Source organism: Amphibalanus amphitrite, unplaced genomic scaffold (assembly GCF_019059575.1).
Source record: "Amphibalanus amphitrite isolate SeventyFive unplaced genomic scaffold, NRLGWU_Aamphi_draft 000085F_arrow, whole genome shotgun sequence".
In the NCBI taxonomy this organism is placed as follows: domain Eukaryota; kingdom Metazoa; phylum Arthropoda; class Thecostraca; order Balanomorpha; family Balanidae; genus Amphibalanus; species Amphibalanus amphitrite.
In genome coordinates this window covers 1,062,286-1,079,483 of record NW_024881581.1, presented here as the reverse complement: position 1 = coordinate 1,079,483, position 17,198 = coordinate 1,062,286, and the positions used below count along the sequence as shown (strand labels likewise).

Genomic DNA, 17,198 nt, shown 5'->3' with positions numbered 1-17,198 from the left:
TAACGGGATGCTTTCACGCTACGTAAAGCGCCAGTAGGACAGAGAAATACCAACAAAATGCTACAAACCGGTGTAATTTTCATTATAAGCAGTTAGTTTATGTGACTGCTCGATGTCTAGAATATTGGGCTCCTTTAAATGCCATTCCCTCTGCTCTCGAATTTTGATTAAGAAACGTGACGCCTCAGGCTCGCTTTGTTTGAGCATTGCATCATTCGTATTCATAAAACCATTGATCCTGTCGTATGAGACCGGTATAGCTGAATACTGATGTGTGCTAGATCACGCCCGCGGGTTTGAATTGACGTCTGTAGCAGCCGTGTGGCATGTGCCGGCATTATAACATAGTTGCGATTACCCCTTGACGTAGTTTTCCTCCCTGACGTAGTTCCCTCTGTGTTCCAGAAACGGAGCGACGGATACGGGCCAATGACCTGGAATACAACTCGCAGTTTCAGTATGCGGTGAGTACTGACTCAGAGCATTACTTATGTTTAACCCGGCACCGCCTGGGCTATTTCCGTACCCACGACAGCCTGGGGGGGGGGGGGGTCGGATCCGACCCCCCCTGTTATCTCGAGAACCAATGGTCGTATCGAGCCCCGCGAGGCGGCGTTCGAAAGGTCTCTACGAGACCTTCCCAAAGCACTCTTAAGATTTTAAGATTGAGGTCAACTTTCGGGTCAAGGTCAGGTCAAAGGTCAAATTCAGGGGTTTTGCATGATTAGGCTTACGGACAGCGGAATCGATAGCTGCTGCTCGAAACTCACCAAAAATGACCTCAAAGGCCTAGTGAAGGTACCATGTGTGTATAGGGGTCATACTAAGTACGGGTCAAGGTCAGGTCAGGTCACGAAAGGTCACGGTTTTCAATTTCTGCTACATTGGCGTGCGACACATGTTTTATGGCTTATTTTTCACGCCGAATCCGATGGTAATGGTTATATGTGACCCCAAGTCACTGTGCTGGTGATAAGTGTGCATTGAAAGCATAAAAAATCGTTTATACTATACGAGGGCTGAGAAAAAAGATCAATTTTTCAACTTTTTATTTTTGACATAAAAATGCATTTTTCTAGACGAGCTTTGTCCAAGGAATCTAGTGGTGCCATTTGTTTTCACATGCGATGTTCAGAAGTACCTCTAATTCACGAAAATGCTTATGACGTCACCATGCCCTATACATGTTGGGGTATTTAAAGAATTGGAAAGAAAACTTGAGTAGCGTAGTGTTGAATGGCCATTGTAAATCTGTATATGAATTCATGTATGAATAAATAATAAATATGTATACCTATATCGATGAACTAACAATACATACATGCTAAACGGAGTGCAATGCTAATCCCGTTTATGATTAACACTAGACATAATGTGTTTGGCTAAGTGCAGCGGGATATAGGTTGTTTAACTTCCTGAGGTCCCGCTGCACGCCAATAAGTCAAGAAAGCAACGGATGTGGTGGTGGTGGATCAGAACTATCAGGGAAAAAAGTAAATATGGAAAAAAAGGGTAAATAGAAAGAAGACAAGAGCAAGTAATACAGCTGAGTTATTGGAAAATCTAATAGTCATCAATGAAGATATGCATAAGACATTTCTTAAAAAGGGATTTACTGGAGGGGATATCACGAAGGTTAGGTATACGCGAGGCAATTACTTGGTTCCAGATTACTGGTGCTCTACAAAATGGTGAAAATAAACGATAATTGCGTAACCGATAATTAGGCACCCCATCCCCGTTGTCCGCAGAGACCAGCTCATTGAAGTGCCTGGGATTACGAACTGGACGAGAATGATTACTTATGTACAAGGAGAACCTAACCGAAATAGCATCAGGTAACCGGTCAAAGAGGAAGTCATGTAAAACAAGAAGCAGCTGTTTGTTTAAGACATCACAAAGCTTAAGAAGTTTAAGTTCACGGAAGAGTGGGGAGGTATGGGACAGGCGACTCACACCAGCTATGAGCCTGATCGCTCGCTTTTGCGCAGTGATGATAGGAATTAGGTTACATTCATAACTGAGATAGGCCTATAATTCGAAAATAACGATTGCGAGCCTGATTTATATATTGGAGTAATCAGAGCAGTTTTCAGCACAGCTGGAAATTTGCTCTTAGTGATGCAGGTGTTAACTAAATGAGTTACGTGTGGAACAATCACTGGGATCAGATGTTTTAAAAGTTTACTGTTGATGCCGTCCAAGCCAGCACCAGAATCCTTTAGCCCTTCAACAATGTTTAAAACAACTGCTTGGTTAACTGGCTGAAAAGCTAATTCATTTGGAACCGCAACATCATTCAGGTATGTTAGAGGATCAACCTTGCAGGGGCCAAGAGCTGCATCCAAAGTTGGGGCTACTTGAGCGTAATAGTCGTTAAACATGCATGCCAGCCTATCAGGCGCTGTGACTGTACCGCTTTCAGTCTCGAATCTGCTGGGCAGATCCCTTTGTGTTTTTCGTTTATTAATAGCCTCTAGCAAATCAGCCCAGAGCCTCTTGGGATTGCCAGCATTCTTTTCAAATTGTGAACGGTAGTAATTTTGTTTGGCATGTCTCAAAGTAAGTCTCAGAGCATTACGGTACTTCTTGTACTTATTCAGTTTATCATTGGAGCGATCCTTTAGAAATGCCTTCAGAAGAGCGCTCCTCGTGTTCATAGAGCGTAGGAGCCCTGGTGTTACCCAGGGTTGTACGGGGATGCTTTTCCTGGAGGTTTTGATTGAGGAGAGTTCTGAGACTTTGGTCTGTATTACAGATATTAGCTTACTAGCACAGTCGTCTGGATCATCCAGTTCCAAAAAGCCCTCCAGACTGTTGAGAACATTTACTTTGAGTTCATCAATTCGATTATAGTTAAATTTAGGTCTGGATGCAGCTCCTTTGACAGTTGGGCTTTGTTTGACCAGGTTGGTAGTGCAGCAAACAGCTTGATGGTCAGCGATCCCCGCACAGATAGCCCCACTAAATGTGATGGCATCTAGGACATTTGTGAAAATATTATCAATGATGTTGGAGCTATTTTTTACAATTTGGGGGTCAAAAATCAAGATAGAAAGTTGAAATTTGGAGCATCTAATGTTCTAATAGAGCTCTACAACATATAGTCCGGTTTTTTGGAAATTCCCAAAATTTTGGATTTTATTAGCTGTTTTCCAAAAAATATAGTTTTTTGAATTTTTAGGGGTGAAAAACGCATTTTATGGAAAATCCGAGATAGCCATTTTAAAGAACTCGTTGAGCTGCGTCTTTTCATGTCCTTAATTTGCAATTTGCTTTAAACCCTGATTTTTGGCGATTTTTTAAACATTTACCATTTTTTGACTAAAAACGCCATGTAGTTACATCACTAAAATCGATATATCTAAAAAAAAAATTGGAAATTTTTTCTTAAAAATTGCACAGGAGACGTCAAATTGATGGGGGAGAAGGTATGCCAAGTTTCAAGTAGATAGCGAAAGTGGTTCATGAGTTATTCAAGAAAAACGGAGGGGGGGGGGTCGGATCCGACCCCCCCCCCCAGGCGGTCGCGGGTTAATTAAAATGTTCTCTCAGATGCGAGGCTCCGGAAAATTCGATGATGAACATGGGGTACGTATCACTTACTAACTTAACCGTCGAACAAATAGATGCTTGTTTGACCGTCTCGAATTCGATAGTTCAATTGATCGTCCAAAGAGAATCGTTGCTGGGGTCACCGTGGCGGGGGCCTTGACTCCTGTGACATTTGTGTTACGGCTGATCTGCTGATGCGTTTTGCTGCACCCCGTTATGGTCGACGTGTCGCTGCGAAAAGCTTGGTGGCATTGGCGCTTCGCGTTTGGGGAATCCGTTTCGGCTAGATGTTTCAGGAACCATGGAATTATTAATTCGGTGGAACGCGTCTCACGCACAAGCAGTTGTCATGACAGCTCATTTGTGCCTTTATTTGTGATGCATGAATATTTCAACCATAAGTTGCCAAAAGTCGTCTCATCCCTTCTTTTTCGCTTACATGTGGGTAGGCAAAGTTCGTTTTCGGTTCGCATGGCAAAGCCTTTTTAATCTGATAGATAAGCTTAATTCAATTAGGCCCACACTAGGCGACGCTTGATGTGACAGGGGTATGGGAGTTTTTTACTTTTCATTTCGCCAAAAGCGGTGAAAGCCTTTTCAGACTCTTAGTTTGAAACACGTACTTCGCCGCCAATGCACTGGCCTAGGGTTCATCTTCCTCTCTCTTGTATTTATCCTATAATCGACGGACCGCTTACTGTTTTTTTTAGGATCTTCTTGCCATTCCTATCCCATCGATCCCCTCAATCCCCGATCTAGGACCTCTCTCCGGTCCCCATCCCATCAGTGGTCCGCCGGTCAGTCCAGGACTTCCCTTCCCGTCCCATCGGTGTGGTTTAGGACCCCCTCCCCGTCCCATCGTCGGTCCACCGGCCGGTCCGTTTCTGATTTCCGCTACATCCGTGACCACTGGCCGCTCACGTGTCGCTGGCCCTCAATATTTTAGCGGCAGTGTCCTTGGCGGATATCCGACAAAATGGCCGCCTCTGCGACGATTGGAAACCGATGCCGATTGGAGGTGTTATCGGTGGCAGCGTCCGGAACAGAATGAGCCGAGCAAACACTCTGACCCGCCGTAGGTGGCCTCTCGTTTGAGGAAACGGCCGGCGGAAAACCGACCGTGTCAGTGTGGACTCTGCAAACTCGCCAGGCATGGGTCTGCGACTCTGAAAATACACAGTCACAGACCACGGATACTACGGGCGGACGTCCCCGAATAGTCTTCCAACTGTCAGCGAGGGTCAAATTACCGGGGACAGGTCTATGAATTCCGATGCGTTTCTCGACGCGTGTGGTGTTTGATGAGAGCCGGTGTGGATTCCTCGAGAGGGAGAAATGTGTTTACTGTGCCGGATGGGAACGTGGTTTGAATTTAGCTGAAGAGTAGATAGTTGGACTCACATCAGTATGCCGTAGGTCGTGCGTCATATAGCGACTGTCACTGCACACGGTGTTGAGTTCCTTCAGGCGTTAATTTTATATGCATTAAAAAGTCCTCTTCAAGTATTTTTTAGCGTAGATTAGATATGTATTCTACTGAATACGCATACATAGAAAATACGGTATGATGCAACCACTGGCCTCATTAATGGCAATTGCATTCGGGTGTAAATCCTTTACGAATGGCTTTTGCTATACACCGAATGCGCCAGAGAATTGGCAAATGCGATACACAGCTGAATTTATGACATTGTGGGCTATATTGGGAAGCTTATGACCAATATTATCGATCATAGGGGTCGCTATCACTGTAGTCAGGACGACTATGAATTCAAATCACCACCAATGCTGTTTTGTTGGGGGAAAGCTGGCCACCTTTATCGTGATACAATTGACATAATTTCGTGAAGCAGTAGCTGAACAGTGCCAGTGTGCTCGTCCTCAACGTTGTTAGTTTATGTTTCATTCGTATATCCCCCATCTGTAATCGAATGGCTCTTATTAACCTCAGCAATGCTTATTTCACACCCATCACCTGATGATGGGTCACTGATGATGATCTTCATTGACTCTTGGATCTCTCACAACTCCGAAAGTCAACCGCCTCGCTGACCTAACGCTCGTCTGTTCTCTCCCCCTGTCGACAGAACAACTTCATCAAGACCTACAAGTACACGGTGCTGACGTTCTGGCCGCTGAACCTGTTTGAGCAATTCCAGCGTCTGGCCAACTTCTACTTCGCGTGCCTGCTGGTGCTGCAGCTGATCGGTCCCATCAGCTCTCTGACGCCCATCACCACACTGCTGCCCCTGCTGGGAGTGCTGAGCGTCACTGCCGCCAAAGACGCCTACGATGACTACGTGAGTGTGCTGGGAGTCGTGGGAGAGGGGAGAGGAGTTGGGAAGGAAGGAGGGACTTGATGACAGAGTGAGTAAATGTGCGGGTGGGTGAAAGACTAGAGAAAGAGCAAGACGAAGGGATACATTCTGATAGACATAAGATACTTGATTGAAAGATTGGGGACAAGGAAGCTGTCAGCTGGATAAGGAATGGACCTTGTAATTTAGACTTACTGGATTCGGATGCGTGAAAAGTCACGGTAACCGAGTAATTGTTATGATTTATTTCAAATCAAGTTTTAGGCGTTTTCTACACAATTTTTCTCTCACTCTGGTCGTTTTTCACAAAAAGTTGTTTATTTCGCGGATGAAGCATGAAATGCAGTGCTGTAAAAGGGCTTTTGCTGTAGGCATAAGATATGTATCGCTAACTGAGGAGGATGAAATACTGCTTGTGGTATTCATCACTCGCTACGAGCGGGGAAGTTGTTGACGCTTTTCTGCGAAATAGTTGCCGGTCTGCTTACCAGAAATGGAAGCGACAGCACTTTCTAAAGCCGTGGTCAAATCAGCAAATTGACGTCGCGAAAAAGGACTTGCTGACCTGGCTACTCTGATCCACAAAATGTCACAGTGCTGCCTCTATCTCGGTCTGAGTGTCATTCGTACCATTGTCCGCAGAACCTGATCTCCTCTGGAACCTTTCCATGTCTACAGGGCATATGTTTGGCTTATAGGTAGTTGAGCAATGGACATTGTTTCGTTGTGTAATTTCTGACACGTTCAGAACATGCCTTCCTTTTGATCTCACCCTCGCTCATAGCCTCCTGAGCACGTTTCTGTCTCAACCTGACACCACATCTGCTATGTTCATTGACGAGGGGGCGCGCTGCCCCTCCGTCCTAATGCATCCTCGTCTGCTCATCCCCCCCCCTCCCCGGCCACCCCATCCATAGCCCTCGCATATTGGCACAGCTGCGCGCGGGCCGTTTGCCTAGCCCGCAGCGCGCGTGGTCAGATATATGAGATTGAGCGAGTGATGTCGTTATCGAGCTGCGTTGGGGTCACGCGATATCAGGAGTATTCTGGACACCACCGCTGAGTTTTCTCAGCCCTCTTCTGCGTTGTCTATAGGAGCGTTGGTGTAGCAGTCTGCCCTTGTAGTTTGGTTAAATGGTCTGCTGACATTTTTTAAAGTAGCAGGTAATATCAGTATTCAGTACTACGCAGTTCAGCTATTTCACGCTGATCAATTGCAGCTCAATAGACCAAAGCAATTTCTGTTGTCATCGCTCTGCCAATTTCAAACGGTGCATGAATGATAGGACATCAATGGTACTTATATAACCTTGTCTAATTGGCTCACCTCAAGGTCAATCGGAGGCCAGTATGATCGTGGGAGCCATTTATATGTGTCCGAATCGTTTCCTGATCGAATTTTATGCGATTGTCGGGCAATTTTCATGCAGCGCTGGTCTGTGTGTCGGCCTTATCCGCTTTGCCGGTGTTCTCGAGAGCGGTCCGACACTATCGCCCGGTCGTTTTTCCGGCCGTTTGCTATCGAGGTGGGTTGGAAAGTGCCCGTCACTGGCCGGGCTAGAAGGTCCACTTGACCTAGCCGACCAGCTCTCATAGTGGCTGACCGCGGGGTCAATTTGACCGGAACCACAAAAAGAGAGATGTGCTGGTAATGTTGATATTGTCAAATGCTGTCTTTTTAGTCACCGAGTCATCTGCATAACATGTACGTACGGGATTTCTCACTGACGCGATTCTCGTAAGGCTGTGGTCTGGAATACGATGCGCCGAGATTGTGGATCCTCAGAATGGCTGGTCATCGGTCAGTCCGGGCGGTGGACTTGTGGACGGTGTGATTCTGTCCACGTGGCTGAAGGGAGACCAGTCTGGAGTCGCGCGCTGACGCACTGAAATGTCAGCGTGACTCGCTTCTAGGAATTTTTCCAGTCGCGAGACTTTATGAAAGCAAATCGACAAGTTTATGACACGGGCCACTCTTTTTAAAAAGCGAAGGTGAACTTAAATTGTAATCGATGTGCCTTTCCGTTCGGGCGTGCGTGTGGGCGCCGCAATGCTGAAAAGCGTCTCGATCTTGAAAACGGGTTTGTGCAAAACATTCATATCGACTGATCACGTTTTCCTGAAGTCAGCGGCTGTGACACACCTATATGCGTTAGTGTCTCACGGTGCGGCCAGTTTCCTGTTTAAGGTAGGGTCTGGGCGGACATTCCTCAGGCGCCCGGTGGTGCTGAGGTCACCGGTCCTTGAGGTGGAGGTGGCAGGACCGCATCGCGCCACCTCATTGTGTGACGTCATTGGGTCTATTGTGACGTCATTGGGGCGTAGGAAACGCTAATGACTGTTGTGACGTTGCCAGGTCAGGCTTTGTCCGAGCGTGAGTCACTCCGAGGAGAAATGGCTGACCCAGCGCTACTGAAGGCGTTGGTTTGATGTATGGACAAAAATGTTTAATTGCTACGCCATGAAGAACCATGCTGCTTTTGAGGCTATGAAATATTTTGTCAGGTAGCATGTAGGTTGATGGTTGGTTTGTGTTTATTTGATTGAACAATCAGTCAGCACAAGTCACGTTCGGTATTGGATCAATTTGCCAGAAACGGCTGTCATGAAGCATGCCGGAGAATCTGATCGGTTCTGATAATTTAATAGTGCTGATCCGTCCCCGCTCACTCATTGCTCTCTCGCTCTCAGTGCTCTCTCCGACTTGCGACCGTCATCACCACCGACCCACTAATACCCGCTCTCGCTGCCCTGTTTTTATCGCTGCGGCGCGCCCGACCCCAAAAACTATCGCTCTTTGGGCCAAAATTGAAACCATCCGGGCGCGAAATTTCCATATGAGGGCGCCACTCTGGGGCGCGTTTTGTGAGCGTTGAACTGGCCCTGGCAGCTGGGTGGAGGGGTGGGGGTCGGCGGCCCGTCTGACCCCGCGCGCCGGTCGATGGGGCGTGTTTGGACGGACGGCCGCCGTCTGCCGGGCGCGGACCATCTCCAGCCCATCGAGACGGCCGCGGCGCGATCGTGTTTTCGCCGCCGGCACAAAGACGCGGAAGAAGAGGATGAACGGAGCGAAGGATCAACGTCGATTGGCGCCGCCGGTCGTCGATCGCGACGGCGAACGACGGGCGCGACGATAAAACTCGGGCGGAAGGAGGATAGGGAGATGGGAAGTGAGGGACAGGAAATGATGTGTACGTTCTAGGACGCTGATCAAACGTCGTCCAAACATACAACGCTGATGACAAAGATGACGCAACGGGAAGGCTGTAACGGAAGAAAACAAATCGCAATAAATCGAGCAGATGACGGGTATGTCAGAGGGTGCGTGATATCTTGCAAAACTCTGTAGAGACTCGACAGAGCGGCGTTTAGCGTGGTGAACTGATATGCGCTCCTGACATGAAGCTTCTAAAGCCAGGACCGTGGAGACATTTCCCCTGCGGCGGAACCAACAAACTGTAACATCTCGATGAGACAATTAGCTAGTCTGGGGACCAGATGATGAGACAATCTGAGAGCACCGCCATGAGACGGCCAGATGCTGTCAGCGACGGGAGCGATCGGCCTGATCGATTCCGTCTAATGAGATCCTCCTGTGTCTGTGGAGAAAGGGGAGGGGAGGGGCTATACCCAGTGGCCGACAGACACGGGTCCCTACCTGCTGATTGGGCGGTGTGATTGGCCTCTGTGGAGGGGAGAGGGGTGGTACTCACCAGTGGCATCAGGCAGAGCTTCCTACACCTTTCGAAAAGAACAATCGGATGGTCTCAAAAGAGGAGAATGATCGGACTGTTATGTAGCCAGCATGTTTACCGCACAATGTCGTATAACCTGGTCCTGATGCTATGGTCCAAGGGATTTCAATCAGTACAGAGGTGCCCGACCGGAAGTGGAAGTTGGCAGTTTTCTAGCCCAATCAAGTGGCTTGGAGCAGGTGTTGGAGGAATCGGGCAACCGCTTGTGCATACCTGGGTGGCCAGCGATTAACCTGTCTCTTATCAGAACAAGTGTTCATCTCATTATCCGTTTTCACAAGCGCTCATTTAGCCGGTCGTGTGAGTAATGAGTATGGTGACACCACGCAGCCCTGACCCTGGCCACCTATACACAAATAAACACGATGTATCTTGTGGATGAACGGTGAATGTACAAGTGGTGACATTTTTGCCTCACTAGCTTTGAATGTAAACGATCCCATTCGGCGAACTATATAGATGACGCATATGTTTACCGAATGTATCAGGCGTATACATCTGTTGTACTATTGAATGGCGCATATGTATCCATTCAGAACTCGCATGTGGCTGTATAGCATGCATCCTAACAGAACAGTGCGCTGCTAGTTAATGATATTCTGGGTATCATCTTCATCGCTTATATTCAGTCAGATTTCTGTCGCGTCATACGATAGTCTTGTTATGATTATGCTTCCTGAAACTAGTCAATACTGTTTGCCTGCCAGACGTGTATCTGGCTATCGAAAACGGGTCTGTTGAAGGCTGTCGGTTCTGAATCCTACTACTGGAGAGTCGCTAAAATATTTACACATTTTACTAGGTCACTAAGCTTCCAACTTGTAAAGATGTAAAACTTCCCCATTTACAATTGGCTGTAGTGTTTGACACGGCTATAAGAATGCATTTTTAATCAGATCTTAGCTATTAAATACTTTGTTTGTATATCGAGGTCAGTAGGCGGAACTATGGTCAAGCGTACCCATTTTCGGGAACGCATTTTCGTTCCCATGTTTGGGAACGATAAACCCAAATATGGGAACGCCATGTAGGCATTATTTAAAACAAGAAAAAGAACCGTTAAATGACGTCCAAAAAATATAAAACGATCGTGAACCGCCTGATATTTGTCTCAATATTGTTGGGAAAGAGTTTGATATTGTAAGGTCCATCGTAGTTTCAAATCGTTCCCCTATTTCTAAAGCAGTCCATCATCCGGGCCGCGAGCCCAAATTTGGGAACGCTCTCGTACACTGGCGCTGCAAGCGTTCCTTATTATGGGAACGGCGTACCCAAAATTGGGAACGATTTCACCGACGCCTTTCAGGGGCTCTTTTCATTAACAAGCATCACGTCCAACGCCTCAAATTATTGTTAACGCAACAATCATCAGATGACCTTTCCGGCAAGACCGTCGCATGTTTCGCCCGGTCTTCTGCGCTTTTATTCCCGTCGATCTCGCAGCGGGCACGCCCCCCTCTGCAGGATTACGTAATTCACAACGCTCAGCGATGTTCAACAAGGTCTTCCATACCTATATCCACCGTCCGCGCTGAGGGTAGAGACATGTCAAGCACCTGTCTGTTTATCACCGATAGTTGACGAGTACAAGGAAGTATCCAAAAATGGGAACGCTGAATATGTTACACCCTCAAAACACCTAGTCCCAATGAAAATCTAGTTTTTTCCTTTCTTGATGAGTGTAAGTGGCAAAAGGCCTGGTAGGATGGGCACGAGGAATTATCGAAATCAGCATAAAAATTATAAATAAGCCACACAGAGCGAGCTATATAAGAGAAATTCCCCCAAAACGATCAGGCTTAGAAACACGGAAGACAAAAACCACGCTCATGACGCTCCTTATAAAACAACTCTTAACAGCTAGCATCCAAATAAAATATGTCTTTCCGGGATGATAAAATACAGCTGGATAATTTTCAACCGCTTAAACTGAGTTTACAACAGTAGCTCGGTAAATTCACTCACGTTCCACGCGGTCGTCCGCCCCGACACAAAAGTCAACAATATTACCTCGGGACCGTCCGCGTCTTCGCTTGCATTTGTCAGCATCTGGTGTCGATAGTATGAAAGTTCATAACCAGGCGAAAATTATTATACTTTACCTCAAACTAAAAAATGCTTCATTTTCCTTAAAATTGCATGTTAAATGTCGTATAACCCATATTTCCACCATTCTGTCATTTTCAAAAAATCATTAAAAATATCATTCCACGGTCAATTTCCTTGTTCCACGGTCAGATTAAAGATAACTTTATGGAGATTTAGTAGACACTTAAATCAGCGTGCACTTTTTTGAGACGTGATGCACTTTTGAGTTTTAGTGGGAGAACGGCCGAAAAATTGCCTTCCGTTCTCATAAATGGGAACGCCCGTTCCCATATTTGGGAACTCCGTTCCCAAAAATGGGAACGTTCCTATATTTGGGTACTCATGACCATAGTTCCGCCTACTGAGGTGCATTCAGTGCTCATAATTTACTTTGAAAAGTTACTTTACTTGCATTTTGCATAGGCTGCCGACGACTTTGTGCGCTTACAGGCCTTCTTTCAGGCAGTTTTGTGCTGATTTGCGGTAAAAGTCACATTCAAACGGAATAAACGTTGATGATAATTAGCTAATGTCACGATTTAATTCTCATGAGCAAAGCGTTGAGTGAAATTGTGTCTTGGAATGAGGTTAAAATTGATCCGCTTCCATAAAATGGGAAGTAAAGATCCTTACCGCTAGAGAAGAAATACGTACTACATCGCCTAGCACATAGAATTGCATGCATAATATGTGCAAATGCTTCCACCATAGCTAGCTTCCACACTCAGTTGTACGGAAAATCATTCTCTAGGTTAATTTGTGCCTTATGTCATATAGGCCCAAGCTGACCACTCTGGTATTTTCACTAGCCAGGCACTCCTTCCTGGCTGATCCAGTTGGCAGTAGGCACATCGTCCACCTGATTATACGCCAACGCAAACATACCGCTGATTATTGATATAAGTGGGGTCGGCTAAACGTTAGGTAGCAACGGGAGGGCGGATGGGCCGTCCTTATATTAAATGATTTTCTAATTTATCCACCTGCAGTGACCCTATCAGTCGTTTCATGGTAAGTTGAACTCCAAATGAATGGCCAGGTTTAATTGATACGACATTGACCTCTCAACACCGCCTTGGAAAGTAATTCGCTGGAAGAGTTTCTGTATGGGCTTAGTTTGGCTGGCGGAGCACGTCAAGACACCCACTGTGCGCTTTTAAATGGCTCGTGCGTCCCCTGCGGTATCATATTGGTTTTATATGGTCGTGCCATCCAATAGAAGGTATCGATAAGGCGGCTCTTGGTTCTGACCTTTGGCCGTGTAATTACTGTAAACTGTTTTGATGTTCTACTTAGTTACCAGTGTTGCCACCATTCCGGCTAAAGTGGTTATCGAAAGATAGTGTAACGTAATTGCGAACCATTAGCACCAACTAAGAAGGAAGCAGGATCTACGCTACACCGCCTCAACATATCCACCACTGCTCTTTTGGTGATCCTGACCTGTCTTTGTCCCATCTCTGTCCTCTCATTGGCACAGTACTGATCCGCCAATGACACGTCGCCGACCCATCACTGACTGACCCATCACTGACCCTTCATTCTTTTCCTCTCTTGCAGCAACGGCACCGCAACGACCGGCAAGTGAACAACCGCGTCTCTCTGGTGTTACGGCACGGTAAACTGACCCGTGAACAGTGGTCCAACGTGCGTGTGGGCGATGTCATCCGCATGGAGAACGATCAGTTTGTGGCCGCCGACCTGCTGCTGCTCTCCACATCGGAGCCGAACGGACTGAGCTACATCGAGACTGCCGAGCTGGACGGGTAAGAGAGAGGGAGAGAGAGGAGGAGGGGTGGAGGGAGAGAGATTGTGAGAGAGAGGAGAGAGAGATAGAGAGAGAGAGAGCGAGAGAGAGAGAGAGAGAGAGAGAGAAAGAGAGAGAGAGAGAGAGAGAGAGAGAGAGAGAGAGATAGAGAGAGAGAGAGAGAGAGAGAGAGAGAGAGAGAGAGAGAGAGAGAGAGAGAGAGAGAGAGAGAGAGAGAGAGAGAGAGAGAGAGAGAGAGAGAGAGAGAGAGAGAGAGAGAGAGAGAAGAAGGAAGGGAGGGAGCAAGGGAAAATGAGAGGGAGGTAGTAGAGTCAGATGCATCCAACTCGCGGATGAGAGTGATTAAGGGAGGAAGAGGATCATAGCTTCATTTAAAATTAGCTTCATCGAGACTGTCTAGAGAGACGAGTGAGAGAAAGAGAGATGGAGGATGGGAGTGATCAAAGGTACTGCGGATGGGAGGAGATCTGTAGATGTGGTGGGAGGAGGCAGGTTAGGCGTTAAGAGGAGGAAATACGCCTCCGCCGCCCACACCTAGTCGACACACGGATCCGGCATTAACCACCAGCCCCGAGGGCCGGGTCGATTGGACGGCAGGGATAGAACAATCTGCGCTCATTGAGGTCACGCAGGACCAGAGCTGGAGATGGGTGGGAACCCAGGATGGCGTGGGTGGTCTTCTTAGTGTGATCGAGGCTTTACGTGTGTCGATGAAAGATACGTGTCATGAGTTTCTTATAAGGGGTTGGAGAATTGTCAGAAGAGTATGTGGCTCCTCGCTTTGAAGCCAAAAATTTAAAACATCACTATTTGTTTTATTCTTCAACTACAGCGTGACCTGATAGGGAGTGGCTTTCCCGCTACCCTGCCTTGAGACTTTTCCGCTGCCCTGACCTCATTATGCCTATCTACATACAGCCCTTGTGAAAATGTACGATGCTTATATATAAAAGATAACGATTAACGATTCGCGCACACCAGCAGTGCGTCTTTGCTCATCACTCTTTTTGTGGTCCTGACTAGGAAAATAGCGCAGCCGGGGCGCCTAATGTATGCCCTAGATAATCAGGTGTGCACATTGTGCCCCGGCTGTGTCAGCTGAGGCCTTCCCATCGGCCGTGCATCACGCGTTGGTTACGTAAAGCGTTTGCAGTTATTTGTGTCTCCCCTGTTGTTAGGTGATGTGTGTATTGGACAATGTGTGCTGCTAGATGCTGCCATCAGGATATTGGGTCGCGTATGATTATTGTAATGGAATGCGTCTTGTTGGATGTCAGAATTGGTTGACATTGATAAAAGCACTTTGAGCTCGTCATTGTTGGCCTATGAAGGAAATAGCTAGGGGAATTAAGTGATACTTACGCGCAACCTCTTTTAATTATTCGTTATCGTTCCTTCAAACGTATTTCTTCGCTATCGAAACATCTTTTCCTCTTGGCGATGCATTACGAATTATCGTACCAGTATAACGCCTTTTGGGGCGACTAACGGAGCGAGCGAGAGGGTGAGCCTTGCGCGTGCGAAACTTCGAGGGGGTACCTCCAGCTGACTTGTGCACGGCACCCTACTAACCGGTCTCTAGCGATGTGCCAAATTTGAGTACAATCGGCCCAGCCGTTCTCGAGATCTGGAAGCGGCACCCTGCACGTGCGCACGTGCAAAATGGGTCCCAACTGACTTTTGCACGGCACCCTACTAACCGGTCCCTAACCATGTGCCAAATTTGAGCGCCATCGGTCCAGCCGTTCTCGAGATCTGGAATCGACCCCTGCACGTGCGCACGTGCAGCAGCACCCCAACTCTGGCACATGGATATGCATTGCCTAGTGGGTGCCTACCTACATGCCAACTTTCAGCGCAATCGGCCAAGTAGTTACCGAGATATTACAACAATTACAAAAGTGACACCTCTTCGTTTTGCACGTGGCACGTGCATAAGGGGTCACCCACATGCATCGGGAATAGTCCAATACTTGGTAGAAGGAATGAAGCTACCCTACAAAAATTACCGCTTGTAAATCGGTCAAGTGGTTGCTGAGATATAAGCGTCGCAGAAGCGTGACCACGGCCGGCCGGCCGGCCGGCCGGCCGGCCGCTCATACTCAGAAATTTCCGTTATTCTACGTAAGACTCCGCTCGCTTCGCTCGCTCCGTAATTACATATTATCCAGAAGTTTTGCTCCATGAACGTACTATCATTTTAAAGGGAGATAATGACCTTTTTCCACAAAATCTGAGTTAAGACCATTTTCTGACAAAACACAACAAGTTATAATGTAAATTAAAACCATTTTGCTCAATTCGGTACCTTGCCGCAAATATCTCAACTTGAAGTCACGTTAGCGGGGAGCGCTGAAAATGACCGTTGAATAAGTACTTACATCACTTTTTGGTACTTGCATGTAATTTTGTAAAATGAGCGTATTCCTTACATTTGATCTTCATCACATCTAGTTAGTTAATGGTCGTCTATAGTGCCTTCAAAAGATATTCATGGTTTGGGGGTGGTTTATGTATAAATTTACGCAACTATTTTTCCTGTTCATCATCTGACGCCATATGCTGCTATTTTAGTAGCAACGACTCAATTTTGAATCGGTCCCGCCGACTGCACAATAAAAGAAGATAGATACAACACTTTTGCGGCATCACTGAAAAACTTATGCAGTACTGTTATCAAAATTCTCATAACACCGTTCGACAAACCTGAAGTCTTTTTGAAATAAATATGCTTGTATTTTTCGCTTCAGGCTCTGACGCCAAAATAATGAATTTCGTAGTCGCAATCGCAAGATTTGGCTGCGTTTCTGGCGCATGCCGTTCATTTGTGGCGCAAAATAATACCTACTTGGAAACAAAGAAGAGTAGGCACTATGTACCCCCGAATTAGAATCTAATTAATTCTAAACCGAATTAACTCTAATTCAAATTAGAATCCTTACAACCAAGCAACGACAAGGCGATAACATAAACAAAAACCCAAGCGTCGCTGTTTGAAACAAAAGCGCCATATACTGCGACTTTTTTATAGAGAAGGACAACGCATTTCGGTGGGTGTTACAAGTACTGCAAGTACTGCTTCTTTTTTGCAAAAATAAAAACATTTTTCACATACGAAAATGTGCTAGGAAATTTTCATATTTTATAGAAACTACAGTAGAAATAGTATAGATGTCGAGTAATTTTTATTTAAGAAAAAGAAAGCTCATTATCTCCCTTTAACGCAGGTTATCCATTTCCCAGTTTTCGCTCCTGTGCGCCCCGACCGTTTTTCTGCTACTGTTGCGTACCCCTTTGTTCCCAGTGTTTTGCCGCCCCGTAAAGCTGGCACTCGCTGACCCCCGTGTCCCTTTTTTCTGCCGCCAGTGAGACGAACCTCAAGTGTCGCCAAGCTCTACCAGCCACAGCCGAGCTCGGTCAGGACGAGACGCTACTGGGCAAGTTTGACGGCAAGATCAACTGCGAGCCGCCCAACAATAACCTCAATAAGTTCGAGGGCACACTAGAGTGGAACGGAAAAAAGTGAGTCGATGGGTGCCTTGGCTAGCGGTGCTGTTGGTGGCGTGGGGTGGGGTGCATGTGATAGGGTAAAGGTAGTGGATAGTCCCTACGGCTCAATCGCTGAAACCGTAATAGCAGACCAGTCTCCAGTTATTGCACATTGACAGCTCATCCATTTTGTATTCTTTGCGATGCTAGACGTGCCATTACTTC

At 46.7% G+C, this 17,198-nt stretch overlaps 1 protein-coding gene across 8 annotated transcripts in view; it reads left to right on the top strand.

Moving 5' to 3' along the window:
* Nucleotides 1-17,198, top strand: part of LOC122379847 (phospholipid-transporting ATPase ID-like) — an 82,258-nt gene that overhangs the window by 28,175 nt on the left and 36,885 nt on the right. For all 8 annotated transcript variants that reach the window (XM_043362395.1, XM_043362392.1, XM_043362391.1 and 5 more), the window contains 4 exons: nt 406-464; nt 5,643-5,855; nt 13,277-13,482; nt 16,851-17,006. In XM_043362395.1, coding sequence (XP_043218330.1) covers nt 406-464; nt 5,643-5,855; nt 13,277-13,482; nt 16,851-17,006 — 634 coding nt within the window. The remainder of the gene's footprint in view (nt 1-405; nt 465-5,642; nt 5,856-13,276; nt 13,483-16,850; nt 17,007-17,198) is intronic.